Source organism: Vespa velutina, chromosome 14, assembly GCF_912470025.1.
Source record: "Vespa velutina chromosome 14, iVesVel2.1, whole genome shotgun sequence".
Lineage (NCBI taxonomy): Eukaryota > Metazoa > Arthropoda > Insecta > Hymenoptera > Vespidae > Vespa > Vespa velutina.
The window spans coordinates 3353031-3377337 of record NC_062201.1 but is presented as its reverse complement, the minus strand read 5'-3'; the positions used below and the strand labels follow the sequence as shown (position 1 = coordinate 3377337).

Below are 24307 nucleotides of genomic sequence, written 5' to 3'. Positions count from 1 at the left end.
AAAAAGTTCAAGTTCCGTGATCTTAGAAATGTAGGCGTATAGAGCATTATAGATTATTTAAGATCAGGCAAGACGTTTGGGTACGTGTACGCACGCCTTATAAACATTTGGGGTGACAGATTTACGAGTGAAATCGGTGTAATTCAAAGTGCTTTAACGAAGCCGCCACGGTTGATGTCATTAGGCAGCTTCTCGCCGGCTGCCAGGATACGTTCTGACGAATCGATCGAAACGTGCACGCTCGCTCGACCGAGACTACATCGCGAACCTAATGCGTTAGGAATGTGAGCCGTTAGAACGATCACGGAATAACTTCTGCGTACGTTGGATAAACCGATATCTCTCATGCCTATCCTCTCGAGTTTGCAATTAAGAGTTAAGATATGGTGCATCCTTCGTCTTTTCTTATTTTTTCTTTCCTTTTCTAAGAAACTATATAATCCACTCCAAGATACTATTCTCTAATTTATTTCTTTATTTATTTATTTTTTTTTTCTTTTTTTTTTTTTTTTTTTTTTTTACTGATTAAGACATTCAACTATTACTGTACTCAATTATCAATATCGATTTCTTGTCATTTATGTTTATTCATATTTATCTTATATTGTTTATTATCATGATAACAGCGATAGGATAGGAATGACGAGCGATACTTCCTCTTATTAGGAAATTAGAAAGTTTCTTTATTAATTTACATATAATTATCTTTTGATCATAAAAGTTTCTCTTTTTTACAGATCAACCGACAATCAACGAAGCCACGAATAACGTTGTGGATGGTATCAACCTCGACGAGATCAAAGAGTTCGCGAAGGTTTTCAAACTTCGTAGACTTTCGTTGGGCCTAACGCAGACACAAGTTGGTCAAGCCCTTAGCGTTACCGAAGGTCCTGCTTATAGTCAGAGTGCCATATGCAGGTAGGCTCTTTTCTTTGTTATTGTCATTAGAGTTTTAAAGGAAAAGAAAAAAGCAAAAAAAAAAAGACCTTAAAGAAAAGGAAGAGAAACGAACGTCGCTGAGGAGTAATCAAGGAATGGACAATTATACGACGAATAGTGTGCCAGGTCACTGGAAATGGCGTTTAAACGGTTGACACTTTTATATGTTCATACTGTTGTTCGATAACAAAAAAGAAAACGAAAAAAAGAACAAAAAAAAAAAAAAAAAAAAAAAAAAAAAAAAAAACAAAAAAATGATCAGAAAAAAAATAATTCTCTGTAGAATTTTTTAATTACCGGACATTTTACGAGCTACGGAATTCTTAAAGTTTAAAAAAAAAAGAAAAAAGAAAAAAAAAAAGAAAAAACAAAGAAAAGAAAAAGAGAAAAAAAAAAAAGAGATTTCACGCGTCTCATCCTCGCCGCGTTCCTCACGAAATCGATTCTGATTACGTACACGCAACGTTAGGCGGTGTAGTTTCGTGCAAGAGTTATTTCTTCTCGTCACAAACTCGAATGATTACGTTGGTTCCTAAACTCGAGAAGATATTTTTCATTCCTTTCCGCGCTGTATTTTATCTGCTCGAATTAGAAGAAAAAAAAAAAAAAAAAAAAAGAAAGAAAAAAGAAAAATAAATTGATAAATAAATAAATAAATAAAGAGGAAAAGAGAGAGAGAGAGAGAGAGAGAGAGAAAAAAAAGAAAAAAATTGAAGAAACAATCTTCGAAAATGATGACTGATGAAATGAAGAGGAACCAACGTGGTCGAGAGTGTGCCAATGGCAGCGTTTCGAATATAATAAAATAAAATAAAATAAAATAAAATAAAATAAAATAAAATAAAATAAAATAAAATAAAAGATCAATACGACGTATTTAGAGTCTCTTTATCGTATCGACTAATTTAAGCATTGGTGATTGTTCCCCAGTGCCCTGGCTACCCAGATGTACGCTGCCTCGCAGATTGTGTCACAGCAGCAAGCTACGTACGTTCACCCCTCATATGCTACCTAATTCACCTAAAAATTAAAAAACTTTTTAAAAAAAAAAAAAAAAAAAAAAAAAAAAAAAAAAAATTCAACGCGGTTATACCCAAGCGTGCAGAGGTGGTTCGTGAACGGGCCAAAGATAATCGCTCAGTTTTCTAGGAACAATAATAATAATAATAATAATAATAATAATAATAAGAAGAAGAAGAAGAAGAAAAAAAAAATAAACAAAAAAGAAAAACAAACAAAAAAAATTAAGAGAAGAAAAAAAGTCTATAAATAAAAAAAGATAGGGGAAAGGAAAAGAAAAGACAAAAAGAAAAAATAGGATCGACGGGTAAATAACTCGATAGATTTTTTTTTTTCTTTGTCGAAACAAATATCGAATGTTTGTTAATACATCGAGGATAGTGATCTGACAACGACCTGATATTTGAATTCTCCCTGCGAATCCGATCGGGCATATTTGGGTATAGCTGCAAAACACTCTTACTAATTTCTAATTCCACATCCGGAAAAGAGAAATTTGCGATAAGGAGCACTTTTTGAGATTAACGAATAGTTTCTCTCCGAGCCAGGGCATTGGCAAACTTGGGCATGATGTCGCCAACGCAACGAACGTATCGACGATGCTCGAACTGTCGCTGTTCATTTCGTTGTTCATAAAAAAAAAAAAAAAAAAAAAAAAAAAAAAATAAAAAAAAAAAGAAGAAAAGAAAAGAAAAGAGAACAATTAACGACATCTACCTATTTCTATCTCTATCTATCTATCTTTATCTCTCTTTCTCTTACTTTTACTTCAATTTTACAACGTCCTTTTGATCCTCAATTCGATCTTCTACTTTGGCGACGAACTGCGTTGGCAACATCATACACGGCATCACCAAATCTTCAAAAGCATGCACGCATTGTCAATGTCCTGTTATTGAATCGATGCATGCCCTTTCTTAGTGCTCCTTTGTCGAACGCATTTTGGTGTGGGCGAGTGTGTTAATTTTAATCAAAAAACAATAGAAAAAAAAAGAAAAGAAAAAAAATAGAAAGAAAGAAAGAAAGAAAGAAAAAAAAAGTTTCCAAGAGGAAAGAAAAATTACGAAACGAAATGTAACGTTTTCAAATTTCAAGAAATAAAAAAAAAAAAAAAAAAAAGAAAAAAAAAAAGAAAAACATAAAAATCGTATTATTCCTTCTTCCTCTTGTCAAAATTTTTCTTTCTCTCTCGAACGATCGTCCTACGAAGGATTCGTCCAAAACGATTGGACAATGAAAATCTATTGCTCTTCGGTCTAGATTCGAAAAGCTGGACATCACACCTAAAAGTGCGCAGAAAATTAAGCCAGTGTTGGAGAGGTGGATGAAGGAAGCCGAGGAAAGGTGAGACACATATCTCTCTTTCACCTTTTATAAGACGCAACCGTAAAGGATAGTTGATCTTCCTCCTTCTTCCTCGTACTTTCAATTACGTTCGAGAGATCGTTACGGATAAACATCTATCGAATGGCCTGAATGAGAAAGTAATTAAAAAACCTGTCCAACGTAAATCGTTAGACAACGCGATCGAAAAAAGTTACACACATAAATAAATCCCGCCTTCCTCTAAGTGGTCCGATCCCGTTCATATATATATATATATATATATATATATATATATATATATACATATACATACATACTGTACAGACACATAGTTAACATATGTATCGCACTAATCATATACCAAAAGGGACACTTCTCATTTATGGATGATCTTTCGGTGTATTCTCTGGTGCAATTTAAACGCAATGAGAATTATTACACTACATGTTAGTACGTAGATACTTGCAATAAACGGGTTGCTTAACATGCCGATACAACGATAAATGTGAGATTAGAAATCTGAACGCACGACGATTTATAGTATCGGTTTCTATGACTTCAAACGATTTCTCAAAAACTTCTTAACTAGTTCCTTTCGAATTAAGATTAGATATCTGATCGTTATTTTTTTATCCAAAATATATTCAATTCTCTCTCAAAATGTGAAGGAGAAAAGATAATTCTACGTTCTCGAACGCTAAAGTCGGAATCCTTTGAAACTGTTCTATATATTCATACCAACTACGAAGTGGTATCCTATCGCTTTAGTCTCGATCCACGATTATTCCGCAATCGTCCAACAGGATCTCTCTTGGTCCTCGCTCTCTCTCTCTCTCTCTCTCTCTCTCTCTCTCTCTCTTTCTCATATACATATATATATATATGTATATACACATATTCTCCCTCCAGTCGAACACCAGGCTCTGTCCCGGGCAAGCGTGTGAACGCGTGCGTGCTAATTGGTAATTCGCTAATTGAATCCAGCTGATTAATTGCCGATCCGCGTCTAATAAATACGCGGAATGTTAATTAGAATACGGCAGACGGCGGTGAGGACGGTGAGAAGAGGGGGACGGAGAACCGTTAGCGTAGCGAAGTCCCGATGGCACGCGAGTCTCCGCGGGATCTTACGGTCACTTCGACGATCTTCAACTATTTCTTCCTCCTACGAAACTATTTCCGGGAGTTTAGTTATTCCCTTTTATGATCATAAAAAAAAAAAAAAGTATTTCGATACATTCGAATGAGACAAAAAAACATTGACAATACGAAATGTTATTTATGTTTCATTACAAAATTGTTCCTATAATAGGAACGTCGAGATTATATTGAAGATTATTGGACGTCAATTATGTCGTAGATTATTATACGCCAATCAAAGATTTATAATGTTTCTTAAAACTTAACACGATGAATCTTTTTCAATACCCGTAAAATCATTATAGAAACGGCAAAGTAGATAATCCAATAAAAAACTTAAAATAATCCTGTGAGAAACGAAGAGAAAAACACATAGCTCAAAGATTCACTCAATTATAGCTATATCTTAAGCGTTAGAATGAAAGAGAAAGATATATATATATATCTTTCTCTTATATATATATATAGGGAGACAGAGAGAGAGAGAAAGATAGAGGCAAGTTTCTATGCCTTGCTCGTTTTTCTTTTCATGACAGAAAACAGCAACAATGACCCATCTCGCATTCTCCCAACGTAGAAACTAAGCGCGAGCGACGGCCGCCGTTGCCGCCGCCATCGCCATCGCAGTCCGGGAAAAATGAAAGCGGCTAGTTTATGCGGTGCACGTGCACGATTTATCTGCCGAGTAATTAAACTGTGGACTAATTAAAATCAGGTTTCTGATGTACCTCTCCTCCTGCAGCAAACCTCCCTCGTACTCTTTCCCTCTCTCTCTCTCTCTCTCTCTCTCTCTCTCTTTCACACACACACACATATACACACATACACATATATATATTACACATATACACCAACCAGAATCCACTGTCCTTTTCTTCTTCTTCTTCTTCTTCATTCTCTACCTTTCTCTCCCTCACTCTTTCTTTTTCTCTTTCTTTCTTTCTTTCTTTCTTTCTTTCTTTCTTCCTTTCCCCATTTCTCTCGTTGTTTCTCACTCACACCCACGCAAGAGTAAACCCACCACGGAAACTCCTGCACGTTCTTAACCGATTCAGCCCGCAAACCTCCCAGAATATCCTTCTTCGTCTCTCTTGGCACCACTGCCCTCTTCCCCGACAACCCACCTCCTCCATTGGAATCGTTCCGACTCTGGCAAAGAACAGGCGCGTTCTCCATTAGCATATTGTTTTCGCAAATTCGACGAAATATCACCGAGCGATGCTAATGGCCTAACCCCTTTGGAACGAGGATGAGGACGGAAACGAGAGGACAAGGACGACAAAGACGACGACAAAGACGACGACAGGGTGCACTTTTTCTCTCGGCCCACGACGTGGTCATTCGGAGTTTAAATTAAAAACATAAATTTTTGTCGGTGCGCTCTCTTTCTCTAGAAAGAAAAAGAGGGGAAGAGAGAGGGAGAGGGAGAGAGAAAGAGAGAGAGAGAGAGAGAGAGAGAGAGAGAGAGAAATAGAAAAATTTGTGCCAACTCTTGCACGTGACGATTCTGTCGCCTGTAGTTATATTTATTTCTTTCTTGTTAAACGTTCAAAGAGAGAGAGAGAGAGAGAGAGAGAGAGAAAGAGAGAGAGAGATCGCAGTAAAATCTTCTATTTCTTAGAGTTTTCCTTTCGACCTGTTTCTCTTTATCATTTTATTTGTTTCCTTTGCCATTACTAATTTTGCTGATCAGAATTTGTTAAAAGAAAAAATTTCATTATTTCCATGGAATATTTGATTGGAAAATAAAAACTAGTGATTACTAATCGATTATTATTCATTCTCGATGATTAATAAAAACTCATATTATTAGATTTAGACGACGTTTATTGATAACGAGCATACTTTGTAAATAATTTTATCGATAATTAGAGAGTCACTTAAAATTATCAATCAACATACTTACAATCATTGAGATATAAATAAACTTATAAGTTTCCAAGATAATTTCTATTATTATCTCTCGTAAAAAATACGAATACGTATTATAGAGTTGACATTGAAATACTCAACACTTTGACAATATAATGTGGTATGTGTAATTGTGATAATGTGCAATTTAAAGGATACATAGGGAAAAAGAAAAAGATACGATTAAAACGTTGATAATCGCAAAAGCATTTAATTAGTCACAAATAATTGATTGAATAAAATACTATTATTATTTCTAACGAAGGATTCCGAGACACTTCGAAAAGAATTGTTCTTCAATAAGTTAGCTTCCATTCCTTCCTTTAATCCTTAATATTTTCCATCCAAATCGCGTTTGACATATTCGTAATAATTCGTAATATCGTCTGGCTATACGAGGATATCCCTGTTTACGACTGCTTTCCCGTACTTCAATTCACCCGTTCATTCGCGATCACTAACTTTATTTGTCTCGTACGGAGAAGTTACGGAGAGTCTCGTTGACTGGCCAAAAAAGTTTGTCCGCTGACTATTTTCGAACGGAAAAAATGAAAAAGAACAACAACAACAAGAATAACACAACAACGACGACGACGACGACGACGACAACGATGACGACAAATAAAACGAGATAACCAAAGACGAGGGATGAAGGATGCTTTAGCAATCCTATCTAATGCTTTTTACGAATTAACTTTCAAATATACATACATAGTTCGTACACATATTCTCGAAATAAAGTTCAAAGTTTTTACATAAATCTATTATACATTTAACTGATAGGATATCTCGATAAAGTTGATTATTTAAAGTATTCTGTATTTTTCTTTCTTTAGTCCTTTTTGAATGATAATTTATACCATACGATAAATTATCTCGAAGTAATTATTTATATCTGTTTACTTTAATGACGATTTAATTCTAACGAAATAATGATTTTCATATAGAAAAAGTAATTTTTATCATGAATAATTTTTTTATACAACTAATATGAATCTACATAGATAATATTTAAATGATCGATTCCATTGAAAGATATTATATATTTTAAATAGACTAACTCCACATTACTATACACTAAAACAATATAATTATAGTTACGATAGAATTGATAATCTGTAAAAAAGATCTTTAAAATGTTTCCAAATTTTTCAATCGATTCATTAATCTTCAAATGATAGAAAAGAAAAATATTTTTAATGAACAATTTGAACGATTTGAAAATTAATACGATATATTGTAAATTCATTAGGACAATTTATCGCGTTAGATACGAAAGGAGAAGACGATTTTACAGAATTTGAGCGAGAGCAGTGCGCGTGATTGCAGGTACAAGAGCGGAGTAAATCATCTCACGGACTTCATCGGAGTCGAACCAACCAAAAAGAGGAAGAGACGGACGTCCTTCACACCTCAAGCTTTGGAATTGCTTAATGCTCATTTCGACCGAAATACTCATCCCAATGGTAAGAATTAATTGAATAAATAAAAAAAAAAATTAATAAATAAATTTCGAATTATAATTTTGCAATAATTCCTCAATTTTACAAAAGCAACAAATTGTCTCTTTTAAGAAATTTAATAATTTTATGATATTGGAATATATATATATATATATATATAAATGAGATAAAATTTTATATACATATATCTTTCTTTTTGTTTTATCTCAGGTACCGAAATTACAACGTTAGCACATCGTTTAGGATACGACAGAGAAGTGATTAGAATTTGGTTTTGCAACAAGAGACAATCGTTAAAGAATACTGCGAGAATGATGAAGGGAATTGAGTAAAACGACGTTGATCGATGATCGTCTATGGAAAAAATCAGTGAAGGAGAAGAAGAAGAAGAAGAAGAAGAAGAAAAAGAAGAAGAAGAAGAAGAAGAGGAGAAGAAAAGAATCGCTTCGAGGACGATTCGATGTCTCCGAGAACGTAGCGAGTTTGAATTTCGAGGGTTGTTTTACGAGAAGAAATCGTACAAGGATTAAACAAAAAATGAATTGTCCTTTTTAAAATCAAGATTTGTTGATCGAATTAACGATCCTTTCGCGATTTTTACTCTCGAAAAGAAAACGAAGTACTTTTATAATTATCCGATTTCGTTCGATCGTTTCGTTAATGATCGACAAGTGATCTAACTCGATTCTCTGAAGACTGTATTCATCGATCTTCCGGTCTCAGTCCATCTTTTCCACGAGGAAGAACGAAATATCGCAGCATCGAGCTCGACGATCGAAACTGAACGAAAAGCATAGCGAAACGAAAAAGAAAAAAAAAAAAAAAAGAAAAAAAGAAAAGAAAAGAGACTAAAAGTCCTTAAGGGCAATGTGATCGCAGAGAGTATACGAAAAGATCTAATCTGTAAATTAGCTTTTATAATCCTGCTCGCGGAAACTTTCAAATGTGAAAGGGAAATTAAGCGAAGAGTATTTTTTTGTTTCTTTCTTTCTTTTTTTTCTTTTTTTATGTTTTTTCTGAAAAACGAAGGATCGACTTTTTCTTCTTTCTCTTCGTTTTAGTAAAAAAAAAAAAAAAAAAAAAAAAAAAAAAAAAAAAAAAAGAAGAAGAAGAAGGGAAAAAAGTAGAACAAAAAAAAAATAGAAAAAAAAGAAGAAAAAAGGAAAAAGAAAAAAGATTGTTCAGAGATCTTGATTAACAACGACACGTAACTTAAATGGAAATTACCAACCGTTGGTAATACTCTGTGAAGATTGAATCATGTTACCAATCGAACGAAAATTATCTTCCTAGATTCTCATCGCAAATCGATTCCTAAAAGATCTTAGAATTAGTATTTCCCATGAATAAAACCGAACATGACTTTTATATGTTTCGAATACATTGTAAATAAATAAAAAAAGAAAAAAAAAAAAAAAAAAAAAAGAAAAAAGAAAAAAAAAAAGGAAAAAAAAAGACACACAAAAAAAAAACCATTCTGTCAGAAGTTAATTTTTGAGACTTAAAATCATTGCGATCGATTCGATTGAATATTTTAAAATAATTCCAAGGAAAAAAGGAAGACTAATCATGACGATTCTTATTGCTTGGGTTAACTTAATGAAATGACATTGTATAGCCATTTAAAGTATTCAATCCTGATGAGAAACCACGGAAGAAGAGTCAATCACAGTGATTAACTAAATCATTTTTATTAATACAGAGAAAGAGGAAAAAGTAAATACTTCGACGTCTCCATTATACCATAAGAGCTATATATATATATATATATATATATATATATATATATATATATATATATATATATATATACGTATATATACATACATATATAGCAAATAAATAATGCAATAACGCGACGTTGAATGTATGAAAGACGTGTAGGAAAGAAAAGAAAAAAAAAAAGGAAAAAGAAAAAAAGCAGAGATCAGAATTACATCACACCTCGGTTCTCAAATTTGTGACAGAAGTTCGAAGATTTGTGAAAAACTAATCCGCAATCATTTGAGATCAAGATAACAAGATAATAATTCAAATGCGATCTCGCATCTCGTGGTATGAATTTTTTCTTTCTTTTTTCTTTCTTTCTCTTGTTTTTATTCTTTATCCTCGTGGTTTAGAAACGGGACTCAAACTTTTTTTTCTCTTCTTTTTTTTTCTCTTTTTTTTTTTTTTTTTTTTTAACCATCTTCAATATCTCTTATATTTTTCATCCTTCTTGTACTTATCCAAACTCGAACGAAGCTCACGAAATACCGTGTGCATGTAATAATCGTCATAGATTAAAATTATTACATGCACACGCTCAAATTATATATATATATATATATATATATGTAATAATAGTTATCGATGCAGCTTCCTTCGAGATATTGTTTTTAATCTCAGACACTCCCGATAATTTTAATATTATTATTTTTATAAATAAAATAAATAAAAGAGAACGAGATCGAAAGCTTTAAAACTGATCGATGACAAACTTGACGATTTCTCGCATTAAAACGTGATAAATTAATAGCTAAAAGCCATAATAAACTAATAATTATTTCTTCTAAATGATACGAGAGCGGAATGAGATTTGAAAGATTTAAGGAATAACATCGTACATATATCGTAATGTACTTCGTATCCTTTTTTCCCCCTCGATGAAAGAAGAAGGATAAAGATAGATAGATAGATAGACAGTGAGAGAGAAAGAGAGAGAGGGAGAGTGAGAGTGTGTGAGAGAGAGAGAGAGAGAGAGAGAGAGAGAGGGAGGGAGAGAGAGAAAGAGAGGAAGAAATAGAAAACTAAAAGGTAAGAAAAACGTGAGATACCTTCGTTATAATAATGGACTATTTACTACCAATAATTATTCATCCATTACGTGAATAACATTGAGAATCGATGATAAAAATAAATAATATTAGTTAGGTGCGCGATTTCAAGTGGTTTAGCCCCGTGTACATATATTAAGATTATCGATTATATATAAGCGTTGTAATATTTAAGGAATAAACTTTTAATAATATCGTAGGCTATAAAATAGCTGAATTCGTGAGAAATTAAATTGACATGGTTAAAGTATACTTCTAAAAACGACTAATGTAAGCGGAGCAACAAGGAAATAGAAGACGAATGAAGAGGATGCTGAGATTCGCCCAGCAATGTGTTGAGACAGCAGAGAGAGAGAGAGAAAAAAAATAGGGAGATTATTATTAAGATCTTATATTATTAAGAGTGCCGACGAGCAAAGTAATCTGTTCCTAAAGAGTTGTATCATAAAGTAAGAGAAGAGAAGAGGTGAGAGAATGAAAAGTGTGGTATACATGGATAAGGGTGGATATAGAGGGATGGGAATGGGGATGGGAGGGAGGGGGGAATTGAGAGTTATTAATAAATTCAAAATTCAAAATTTTGATCGATTCTAAGTGGGGGGGGGGGGGCGGGATGGGATAAACTGGGGGAGGGGGGAAATCGTATGTTGTCCTTTTTGATAAATGAAAAAAAAAAAAAATGAAAAGAAACGTTTGTACAGAGATATTCCGGTTATTAAATTTTGTTACGCGAATAAAGAGAGAGATAGAGAGAGAGAGAGAGAGAGAGAGAGAGAGAGAGAGAGAGAGAGAGGGAAAGAGGAACGGACGGAGGATTATTAATTAATCTGTTAGGGAAGCTGCGTGTGGTGTAGTGTCGGGCTTGTGGAAGGGGTGGGGGTGGGGGTGGTAATTCGAAAGGACGCACGTCCGAGAGGAAGGGTATAACGAATTAGGAATCATGTGTATTTTCTTCGTGAAATCGATATTCAATAGATTATTGCGGTAATATAAAAACGCGAGTATTAAGCAAAGAAAAAAGAAAAAAAAAATCATGTGAAATTGTATCCGTGAGTGTCATATTCCTAAGGAAAAAAAAAAAAAAAAAGAAAAAAAAATCATAGATCCACGGGCGAATGTTTTATAGCAGTTTCCGAGTAGAGAAAAAAAAAATACGAGAGAAAAAGTATTAAACAAAATAATAGAAAAAAAAAATTAAAAAATTATACATATATATATATATATATATATATATATATATATATATATATACATAGAAAGGAGAAAATATAACACGAAATTTCCCTCGCTCTTTATGCTAATACAAAATTTTTCTACATTGCGCATCGTTCGAAGTAAGGCGGCTTGGTTTAGCCGATAAAAGAGAAAGAAAGAAAAAAGAAAAAAAAAAAAAAAAAAAGAAAAAAGAAAATAACAAAGAAAAGAAAGAAAAGAAAAAGATAAAGATAAACATAGAAAGTGAAAGAAATGTTTTGAAAAGGGAATAAATTTTTGGATAAGATGGAAAAATTCAGAATAAGGAAAAAACGTAGGACGTAACGAAACTGATCACAATTGTTTGTTAATCTTTCTTTTCGTCCAAAAACTCGCAAACGGCGCGGCATCGTCGTAATCCTATCGAGGAGGAAACTGTTCCTGAAACATCGCCCAGAGAAACCAAAGTTCCTATTACGTTTTATAAAATAATGAAAAAAAAAAAAAACAACACACACACATATAACTGTACTGCGAATATAAGAAAAAAGAAAAATAAAAAAAAAGAAAAAAAAAACCACACTTGATATGTATATACGAGAAACAGGCTAAGCTAGTTATTACGCGATACAATCAGCAATTATGAGGATTCGTTAAGGGAGATGAGGAGAAGTGAAGGAAAACGAAGAAAACGAAGACGAAGACGAAGAGGAAATAAAAGAAAGGCAAAGAACGGGAAAGACAGAAACTTGGAGATAGAGAGAGAGAGAGAGAGAGAGAGAGAGAAAGAGAGAGAAAGAGAGAGAGAATTACGAAATAAGTAAAAGGCACGCCATGCGAAGATCAATTGAAATTTACAGTAATGGGAACAAAATGTCAATGAAATCCTAAGTGACATGGTAACAGGAAAATAAAAGAGGATGAGAAGAGTGTGTAGAAAAGGAAGAAGAAGAGAAAGTGAAAGAGGAAGAGAACGAAGAAGAAGAAGAAGAAAAAGAAGAAGAAGAAGAAGAAGAAGAAGAAGAAGAAGAAGAAGTAGAGTAGGAGAAGGAAGAAGAAGAATAAGAAGAAGAAGATGAAGATGAAGATGAAAAAAAAAAGCAAAAGGAGAAAAAAAAAAGAAGAAAAAGTAACCAGAATTTTTCCTAACGCGGGATCGTACACTTTTCTTTATCAGCGGACGCGACGAGAGATTTGTTTTATTTCAATTCTCATTCGACGACGTCGTATTCGCGAGACACGGCATAGTCCGTTGACCCTCGATGCACAGTAAAACACACAGTCGATGATTAAGCACACAAGAAGTATACAATTAAATTAAGCAAGCCGTAGCTTTAGCTTGAATGTTAGCAATTTAGACGGAAAAAAAAAGAGAAAAAAAAAAAAAAGAAAACATACACACACGGACACATATTACACGTACAGAAAAAAAAAAAAAAAAAAAAAAAAACACGGACACACGATGTAACATTAAAAACTACGTATTTAAAAGGAAACCAGAAAAAAAAAAGAAATCTTAGCCGTTAAGCGAATACCTGTGTAAAATCTAGTAGGTGTCCACAAGAATAAAATAAAAAACATATATTGTGGTACAAATTAACATAAGATCGTGTCTCTTTGTTACCTAAGCTAACAAATTAATCCATTATGCTTATTTCCAAATTATCTATCTATCGTATAACAATATACATTAATATATTTATACGTATGTATATATATATATATATTTTTTTTTTTTTTATTTTCTTTTATTTTCATTATCATTTCCTACATGCAAAAGATTTATGATTATCTTATTTACTGTTTGTTTCAACCCTTATTATCGCGCTACTTCATTATCAGCAACCAATTCGAAATCTGGTTTCTCCTTTCTAACAACTGGTTTAGTTTTACCTACCCATTCGATAATAGCGTAACCTATCATGCCGATGCAAAGAATAGCCATCAAGATATGAATCTTCATGTAAGTACATAAGTAAGGACTGTATATGTACGTTATCACAGATCCAGTGGATTCCCATAGTCGAAAATTGGAATAAGCTGCTTCCTCTCTTCCGGGGAATAGTAAACCACTTAAAGCTGAAAATATAAATAATATTAGAACTTTGTTACACCATCTGTCGACAAGGTAGGTGTTTCGTTTTTTTCTTTTTGGTTCTTTATCCCTTAAATATTCAACATTTGATCAATTATAACTGTAATTTAATATATCCATAAAAGACAATAAAAATATATCTTAACAAATAATTCTTTTATATGATTTAAATTAAATTTTACTTAATCAAATATTTCATTATGAATGACCAACAGTTGTGAATGATCATGAGATTTATCTACCATTGATAAGACGTGAATGTTTATAAAAATAAAAAAAAAGAAAAAAAAAAAGAAAAAAGAAAAAAAACAAGAAAAAAAAATTTGCTTAAAGAAACTTACAGTTAACTTGCACCAACCAGATGGAGTCACAGATTCCCCATAATCCAGAAATTAAAAAGAATATCATCCCTTGATTGGGTGTTGGTTTCCAGTTCAACATAAAAATTAAAATCCCTATGTGAAGGCAAAAGGCAAATATCATAACGGGAATCCTGCCAGTCAATTTTATTATGGAACCTGTAGTCAATGCTGCAATTGCATTGGCAATACCGAAACAAATCATAACGTATCCAATATTACTGATACCCCAAGCGCAAGAAACAAAGGACTGAAAAATCAAAGGACAATGTAAAACCATGAAATCTGTAAAAGAAACACATTGGAGTATACTTGAAAACTCACTGCGTTATAATCGGCAAAGAGAAAAGCTTGCTCGGCTCCAATGAAAATTATTATGGGTAGTATTAAAAGCTGACTCTTTTCTTTCAACAGTTTCAACGTAACCGCCAAGAGCTTTAATCCTGTTAATCCTGTCACCGAGCCCTTTCTACCTCTGTCATACCTAAAAAAAAAAAAAAAAAAAAAAAAAATAACAAAAGGCGAGCGAAAGAGAGAAAGGCAAAAGAAAGCATACATAGATATATGAAATAATCCGATAAAGTCTTGAAAGGAGGTCGAAGATAAAAAAAAAAAATGAAGAAAAGAGAGCAAGAGAGAGATAGATAGAAAGCAGAAAAAAAAGTAATGAAAGGGAATAAACGAAAAAATGTATATATATATATATATACAGATGTGTGTGTATATATGTGTATATATATGTATATAACGTGTGAAAAAAGCACTTCACTATAACTTGGTAGTAATCTCGTTCGTCTGTATTACCTAGACAACGAATCAACCCCAAACGCGATAACCAGAGAGGCCAATATCATAAGGGCAACATAAATGCCAGATATCAAGTGGATCCTCTCTATCGGTGGTTGCTCTAGATTTGGATTGTCGTTCGTAGACGAAGATGCTACACAAAAATTGGCTCCACAAATTTCGGCGACGATACTACTGTTCAATGTTACGTTCGTTGACGTTGCTTCATCGTTTCCAAAGGACAGAACTGTAATTGAGAAAATGAAAGAGAAGAGAAGAAAAGAAAATGATACAAAACAAAACAAATATACTATACAATTTTACTCATTGTATCCCTTTTTCTTTTTTTTTTTTTTTTTTTTTTTTTTTCTTGAATGATTCGATAAATACATGAGATAAATATTGATTACGTGTTTGCGTGTTTACATTGTAAGATTTAAACGAAACGTAATAATTACTTATTACGCGATACTAAATAGTTTAACCTCACATGATAATCCATTGGTAATCGTCAAGGCTACTTTCACAAATCGAGTCATTAACATAACTGCTAATATCTGCTAGTTACGTACTATTACGTGTACTCTTAATATTACATAAAACGTGTTTTATTAATGAAAGAGTTTACTTAAAAAAAAAAAAAAAAAAAGGAGAAAGAAAAACATATTCAGGAGTTACGAGCAATGAATGAAAAGAATAAATTGCAAAAGAAGAAGAAGAAGGAGAAAAAGAAGAAATATACTTTGAGATAGCCACTTTATTTGAATTGCCTTTGTATTCACGTGTAATACCTAAACGTATCTACATCACGCAACGCAAACGCAAGGGTTTATCTGGCTAAGCAAAAAGTCACATGCACGGTATATTTCATATGCCCTATGTTCTTGATGAGATGTTTTATGAAAATATATATAAAAAAAATAAGAGGCAAGTTTTATAAAATAAGTTATTTAAAAAGAGAGAGAGAGAGAGAGAGAGAGAGAGAGAGAGAAAGAGAGAGAGAGAGAGAGAAAGAGAGAGAGAGAATAGAAAGAAAAGAGATACCGGACTCCGACAACAATAGAACAGAAAATTGAATTTTCATGATCTTTTATATTTATATTATATAATATTAACTCCCCCTTTTTCATTTAAAAATTTTTACATCCCATCAAAATATGATCAATTTTATTTTATTAAGAAATCCTTTTTTTTTTGTCATAAAGATGAATTTAAAAGGTAAAGGGAGCATAATATTTAAAATTATACCAGAAAATATTAATCGAATAAAAAAAAGATCCTATTCATCGAAACTAAGAAAGGGATCTTTCTCCTTTATATGTATAATACATGCTTAATAAAATAGCGCTTTGAAAATGATCAAATGAATTTTTTTTTACAAGATATCTATAACGATTATTATAATAAAAACACTATTTAATAGTATTATTAAAAAAAGAAATATAAAAGAAAATAATTCTTTGACGTAAACGATAAATTAATGAAATTAATTTCATTAGTTAATTCTCATTGTTTTCATTAGTTAATTTAAATTTCACGAATACGAAAATATTTAAATTATTATTCAATCAAATTAATTCAATCAAATTTTTCATTAATCTTTCGTATCGTAATTCATATTACAATATTAATGAAATTACCAAAAAGGCAGATCGAGGTATAATATTTGTAATAGCACCAAGCAATTAATAAATATTTATCACATAAATTTATTAACGAATATTATGCACATAATAAAACCATTCAAATGTGTAGGTATAAAAAAAAAAAAAAATATAAATATATATATCTACCTGCCGATGAGATAAGATTACCCCAAACTTGTGCCATCTGATAAAACATAAAAAAGAGTCCAAAAAATCTAGTGACCAAAACATCAGTGGCAAGATCAGATACAGAGGCATAAGCTTCAGACACGACCGTAAGATAAGTGCACTTGGCACACCAAAGTGGTCCACCACCTAGTCCAACCATCAATCCACCAGGAATCATGGTATAAAATCTTGGATAAAATTGTGCTGCTATGAATGGTACGTAGGTCAATATAGCCAGAGACATTGTCCATTTGCAGCCAAGCCAACTGATAGGACAAATATATTAAATGTTATCATTGATTAACGTAGAAAAGGACAGAAGTAAAGTTTATTTTTAAGAGATAGATAGATAGATAGAGAGATAGAAAGAAAGGGAGAGAGAGAGAGAGAGAGAGAGAGAGAGAGAGAGAGAGAAATTTATTCTAACAAGTAAAAAAAAAAAAACACTACTTTATCATGATGAATTAAAAAGTTTTAGAGAAAAATTTGACGATAACTCGATATCTCCTAATTACCAGAAGATCTTCCAACGAATAAAAATTCTTCAAGAGGTCGTAAAGGATCTCATTCTCAAGGTATTGTTCGTTCAAATAATTGAGATGGAAGATGATAAAGAACGAAAGAACGAAAGAAAGAAAGGAAGGAAGGAAGGAAGGAAGGAAGAAATCTAGAGAGAAGTTTGTGAAAGAGGAGAAAGAGAACAGCTAGAAAATGAACGAATATTATATCTTTTATCTTGAATGAGCCAACCGGTTGATGGTTCGCAGATGCTGATGCTGCTGTTAGTTTCGTCAAGGAGAAAAGGATGATAGGCTAAGTTATGGAAGACTTTATAGACGTGCCTTCGTTTAGCTCATCGGATACTAAAGCCGATCATTTCGATCTTTCTTACGATCCTTCTGAGGTCACATAAAATCGTTCTCGCAATAACAAAAGCTTTCATTTCAAATAGTAAAGGATAATCGATACTTCGAGTTCTCTTGAAATAGATACAATTGGTGTGGCTTAAAGCCAACTTCAATTTACGAAATAAAGAATAAGAATAATATCTCTATGTGACTAAATTATAAAATAATCTATTATCATTTTCTCACCTTATCACCAAAGACGGAAGGAAGATGTTACTAAATATCAAACTTCCATAGATCGCAGCAAGCGTAAACGTGCCGAGAGATTGGCTAGCATTTATAGAACTTTGAAGATTCGAAGCACCCATAAATGCAGTGAAATTCACCATAAATGCAGTCCCTATTAATAATATGTTCTTCATAATACGCCATCTTTCTGCTGGCTTAAAACTGGTTCGTTCGGTTTGCACTTTGATGAATTGTCCACTATTAGTATTGTTCTTTTCCATCGTCATGATTAAATTATTATTAAATAATTTTTACAATACGTATATATATATATATATTTATATATTTATCTTCTTATTAAATTCATTTCGTTTTTAAGCTCGTTAGATATATCGCATGACGAGTATAGAATATGTTTCCTTTAAAATACAAACAGATATTATCATGCTATTTTTATGCAACAAAATATTTTTTAATATATAATTAAATAATTATTATGTTTGTCGACTGACAAATCGACGAAGAACTATTGAGAAATCAAATATATATGTTCCGGTATCGAATATATGAATGAACAAATATCATATTATACGTATATCCAAAGACATTCCTTTCTAAACGTAGAACGCTATGATTAGGTAATAACTCAGAGTTTAGTTTAAGGTAAAAGCAGATATCTTGCGAAACGTCCCTATACGCTTGATAAGTGTAGTGTTAAGTATATATACACCTACACATAAACACATTCTTATATAGACAGACGCACACACGTCCATCACACATTTATGCTGTCGAAATTGATACTTCGCTATATCTGATAGCGAGATATTATCCTATTTGCGTTCGACGTTTCTCATGAGTTATAACACCCATCGTTGTGGTCAAGATAGAGAAATGTTTAGAAGCAAAAGACCACGATTAATAGCAATCTGTCTCATGATAATAATAATAAAACGAGAAGCGATACGATTATGATGATCTTCTTTTTCAAAAAATTATTATCAATGATTTCTATTAATTTCAATTTTTAAAGAATCGTTTGAATTCGACGAAAACAATATATTCGTATCTATCGGACTTTAAGATTCTGTACTATTTCATCTCCCTTCTCATCTTTTCTTTTATATATTTTTTACATGTATAATCTTATATTAGAAATAATAATTCTATCAAATTATTTATCTCGAAATATTTTCTTAAAAATTTATCGATTTATAACATATAATGTAATGATCAATATTTGAAGAGTTCTATTGTTAAATGATTTGAAAGCATTCAAAGTTTCATGAATTCATTTCACAGAGTGATGATCTATATTTCGACGATCGAAATTAAAAATAATATTTTTCTTTAATTAATTTCAAAATTAGCTTAGCAATCTACAAATGCTCTTCGTTATATTGTTATGCGATTACATTTATTGCATATCTGTCTATCAGATCTCAACAAGTTATATCGAACGTTGAAAACTTGTTGCTGATCGTTATCGTTAACTATTTTGTCCTTGGGAACTAGCTTGTGCTAATACTCGGACTGTAAAACTAAATATATCAACGACTCCTTTCTATTCGGCGAAACATACTGTTTCATTATTGTTCTTTACCCTAATCTCTTATATATATATATATATAATATTGAATCGGATTTCGAATTTATTGATCGAAACTACAGTAAAAATTTGTTTATGTAAAAATTCTTAAGTAGACTATATAGGTAAGAGAAAGATAGATAGAGAGAAAAAGAGTGAGAGAGAAAGAGAGAGAAACTAAAAAATTTTCATGCAGAGTTAATAAAACAAATTCGATCAAGCTCTGCAGAAAACAGAGTAACATGTAATAATGGAAAGTGATTTTATTCGTTTCTCTACGTGATCGAGATTAGCTTTTAAATGAAACATCGAATCTCAATTAACGAATTTTATTAATATGTACGTACGTGTATAAATATATAACATATTTATTAAACAGATGTATTCTACGAAAATTTTGTTTCACGAAATACGTAATACTTTGATGAATGAAAAGATGAAATAGTATTAAAACCGATGCCAAAAGTTTGTATATTCATTACATTACTACACAGTTTAGTACCTATGAGAGAGAAAGAGAGAGAGAGAGAGAGAGAGAGAGAGAGAGAGAGAGAGAGAGAGAAAGATCTATCCTATTTTAGAATAAAATCGCCAAACCCATAATAAGAATTAAATCTCTGAATGAATATCCTCGCATTAAAATGTATTTGCATAAACATAACTAGATATTAAAAAGGAGGAAAATATCGTCTCTTCTGCGATTCTACGTCGTTTCTGACTACTAATTTGTAAAAATGAAATTCAACTTTCCTATTGAATAAAATATCGCTTTTTTAACGCGCTTTGTAACATTTCCTCGTATACGATAAATCTTCTTTTACGTATAACACCTGCGTACGTTAGTATTGTCGAACTCATCGATTCTTACATAACTATTGCAGAATTATCTTAAACGTATTAGGCAATTTCGCGTATGGCGAAATAATTAATCAATCAATAATAATTAATCAAAAAATATTATTTATCATTAATCTATAAAAAGAAATAAGAATAGGTATATAAAATAAAAACGAAAAATAATAATAATAATAATAATAATAATAATAATAATAATAATAATAATATATGTGAATAATATACTTACGAGTTATGAAAAAATTGTAATTTTAATACTCAACTTTAGATCATGAAAGATCTATAGTTAAAGTTTGATCGTTCAATTTCTTCATTTTATTTCTCCTTAGATATCTCCTCTTACACTCCGTTTATCAAATCCTATATTTTTATTCCTTTCGTTCTCTTAATGACACACGTTTCATACTGGTTTGGCCACACACAGGACACGATTGAAAATAAGACTGATGCGATTGAAAACGCGAAAGGCAATGATCGAGGCGAACGTTATTGTCCCCACCAGCATCCGTCCTCACCTTTAACGATACTGTTAAACACTATAGTTTACCTATCGACGATGATAATACTTAATCGGTAACTCCTAGACTTATCCCTACTGTTTTATTTTTTTCTCTCTCTCTCTTTCCATTATCGTCAGACATTGAAATCTTTTTTCTATTATGTTGGTTACGAAAAGAGAGAGATAGAGAGAGGGGAGAATACTTTTGTTTATTCAAACTTTTAATTAACTGAATTTTAATTAATCGAGCTTATTAAAATGTTTACATTCAGTTAATAAACTTATATTAATAATCAAATGTATTTAATATGTAAAATTAAATTTCTTATTTTACATACGATTATAAAAATAAAAATAAAAATTGTTATTCTATTAACAAGCATACACATATACATGGAGTAACATTATTTGTTATATTATTTGAATAATCATATCGTAAATATAAAAGATATCGATGTTGATTCAATTTTAAATATGCAAAATTTATGTAAATATTCATTTATTTGCTATATTTGTTTATATATAAATATTTATTTATATATATATATATATATATATATTCCCATGAAAATATAAAATAAGAATCTCGTGTTAGCTTTGAGATTTATTAAATTTATTTCAATTATTAATTAAATACGACAATTCATTCTTAATTTATCCGAATATTACATGTTTATTATTATTAAAAACTTACAACTTTCAATTAAAGATTTTTCTTATTCCTATCACCGTTCCGATAATTGTTGGCAATAATAAAGTGAATGTGCACCTGCGTGCTTCAAGATCAAACGATTGCATGATTGTCACGCGACGTTGCGTTTTCATTTATGCGATCGCGATGGAGTAACGTGTTTGTTTAAAAAAAAAAAAAGATATTTTTTGATATTTATGGTATGCGTCAAGATATCTATCATTGTCATTATTTCTGACTTTTATCAGACGTCAATCGAGATTAAACCTTGTATACATTTCGTCCCTTTTAATAATTTAATTTAATATTATGAGGATCATTAATGACCGATATTATTTATACTTTACACAATTATCAATTTTTCTTTATACTAATAAAATTTACTTCAATAAAGTTTATTAAAATTTTGTATAAATTTCTAATCATAAATTGTAACACGAGGCAAACGATACCAGTGAAACTTGTAAAATAGTATTGTTGTCATTTTATATTTTAAGATCATTTTCTTATGTATCAAATTTTTCAATAACCATTATGATTAAGAACTTTTAAACGGTATGAAAAATTAACTTCATAGTCAATATTTTTGATTTCGGAAATGCGATTCTGTTTTACCTTTGGTTACAGTTATAATGGTTCGCGTAAATCATACGATTCTTTCTTTCTTCTTATTCTTCTTGTTATTCTTCCACTTGATATTTTTCTTTATTCCTATCTCTTCGTGCACATATATAACGTGGTACTTACGGAATACTGTCGGTATTTGTAATAAATCTTCAGCTGCTTTGTTATCGCCTATGATTTCAATTCCAAAACATTCCGTTACGTGTTTTCCTTTAAATGCATTTAAATATTCCTATGAGAATATTCGAAAATAGTTATTTCACTTTCTTTTTTTTCTTTTTTTTTCTTTCTTTTTGTTTTGTTTTTTCTTTTTTTCCTTTTTTCTTATGGAATAATCAAACATCAGGATATATCGATAAAATATTACAATCTATGATTCAATTGTTTCTTAATAAATATAATTTATTTCTTAAGATATATATTTTTCGAAATTATCACACTCGAATAATATTTTATTGTTTCCCATAAATAATAATTTACAATTTAGAAACTCAATAATACCTGAAACGGAATAAAATGTGAATAGAGAAATTATATCATTTATTCAAATTTCTCATAGATTATATGTACTATTTATCTTGATTAAAAGTAAATATTTAGATGAATTTGCAATGTAATCCAATTATTCTTTTTCTTTTTTTTTTTTCAGTTTAATGAATATCCATTTATACATTAAGAATTAACAGATGTAATAAAATATATTTAAATAGTAAATATATATGAACGAGAGTTATATTAAATGTTTGAAGAAAAGGAAACTCTTACGAATAATATTTTTACTTATTCGATACTATCTATCGTAACAAATAATAAATGAAAGAAGAAAGTTACACTTGACCTAAATTTCACGGTTTGGTATTTCTTTGTTTGAATAAAGATAAAAAAAAAAAAAAAAGAAGTAATTCATTCCTTCGTGTCCATTGACAGACAAAAGTACTACTCTAGTTAATTAACATGAATCTAGGTATATTCATAAATACAAATACGACATTGCAAATATTTCACAAAAGGAACTTCCTTGTTTTTACATTTGGTATGTTTTTCAATTTCATTTCCACACCTAATACTTTTTATCTAATTTTCTACATTTTTCATTACAACATTATATCGTAATATTTTTAATTATGTTTAAAACGACAAATATATTAAATTCTATTTCATTCTTTTATATTTAACACGTGACAATAGATATAACGAAATGAATTGTCAAATTGTAAAGAAAAATTTCTTTCGAAAATTATTGATAATTTCATTTTAATAAGTTTTTCTTAAGAAAAAAAGAATTAAAATACGAATAAAATAATTACTCGCTAAATATACAAGGTAAATAATATAATTCAATAATACAGCTATACGTAAGATACTTTTCGCTTTAGTATATTATTATTTTTTCTTTTTTGTAAAAAAAAAAAAAAAAAAAAAAAAAAAACAACAAAAAAAATGTTCTATCATAAAATCATAAGAATCCGTAAAACTATTCGACGATGAAGAAGGGGCTTTACTTGTTGCTCCGTCCGTGTTCTCGTTCTCGTGCATGAATATATTTTCCCGAAAAATATTTCTCCCTGCTAGAGATAAAGTTGAAAAGGGAATAGCGTGGTAAGAAGAACGAAGAAGTCACAGAATGCATCCTTTTGCCTTCTCCCGTTTTTTCTTTTTTTTTTATATCTCTCTTTCTTCTCTCTTTCTTCTCATTCTTTCTCTATTTCTTTTTCTCTTTCCATCTTCTTTCATGTTCACGAATCCGCGCTTGGGTAAGCTTTGCAGTAAGAACGTATGAATAAAGAGGTTCACGTTTTTAGATGCAATCAGCATTTGGAAAATGCTTTCCTTACTAAGAGTACGTAGTTCGCTATATGCCAGATTGGAAACTATTTTTCTTGTAGAGAATTTTTTGAATAATATATACACTTTCTTCCTATTTCGTATTTTTCTCTCTCTCTTTTTTTTTTTCTTTTTTATTTTTTTTTTCATTTATTTATTTATTTATTTAAAAAACTTACGAAATTTATGGATTGTCTTCAGTAATAACAAAAAAAAGTACAAACGTAATAACGTAAACACGTATAACGCAAATTCTTATATACTTAAGTAAAAAGATTCTTAATTGT

At 30.9% G+C, this 24307-nt stretch overlaps 2 protein-coding genes across 15 annotated transcripts in view; one reads left to right on the top strand and one right to left on the bottom strand.

The window, feature by feature from the left end:
• Positions 1 to 9366, top strand: part of LOC124954130 (POU domain, class 6, transcription factor 1) — a 131018-nt gene extending 121652 nt beyond the window's left edge. For 2 of the 10 annotated variants that reach the window (XM_047506564.1, XM_047506565.1), the window contains exons 10-14: positions 738 to 918; positions 1870 to 1926; positions 3220 to 3303; positions 7651 to 7802; positions 8010 to 9366. In XM_047506564.1, the coding sequence (XP_047362520.1) occupies positions 738 to 918; positions 1870 to 1926; positions 3220 to 3303; positions 7651 to 7802; positions 8010 to 8131 (596 nt within the window). In that variant the 3' untranslated portion in view covers positions 8132 to 9366. Of the gene's footprint in view, positions 1 to 737; positions 919 to 1869; positions 1927 to 3219; positions 3304 to 7588; positions 7803 to 8009 lie in introns of those variants that run through there. The other 8 variants (XM_047506566.1, XM_047506569.1, XM_047506567.1 and 5 more) reach the window with 8 other exon arrangements.
• Positions 1 to 21642, bottom strand: part of LOC124954131 (UNC93-like protein) — a 27184-nt gene extending 5542 nt beyond the window's left edge. For 2 of the 5 annotated variants that reach the window (XM_047506577.1, XM_047506578.1), the window contains exons 1-7: positions 20612 to 20919; positions 17958 to 18358; positions 16843 to 17129; positions 15068 to 15296; positions 14588 to 14747; positions 14246 to 14513; positions 13707 to 13888 (exon numbers count right to left, since the gene is read on the bottom strand). In XM_047506577.1, coding sequence (XP_047362533.1) covers positions 13707 to 13888; positions 14246 to 14513; positions 14588 to 14747; positions 15068 to 15296; positions 16843 to 17129; positions 17958 to 18226 — 1395 coding nt within the window. In that variant the 5' untranslated portion in view covers positions 18227 to 18358; positions 20612 to 20919. Of the gene's footprint in view, positions 1 to 13385; positions 13889 to 14245; positions 14514 to 14587; positions 14748 to 15067; positions 15297 to 16842; positions 17130 to 17957; positions 18359 to 20611; positions 20920 to 21575 lie in introns of those variants that run through there. The other 3 variants (XM_047506576.1, XM_047506575.1, XM_047506579.1) reach the window with 3 other exon arrangements.
• Between the last annotated feature and the right edge of the window lie 2665 nt (positions 21643 to 24307).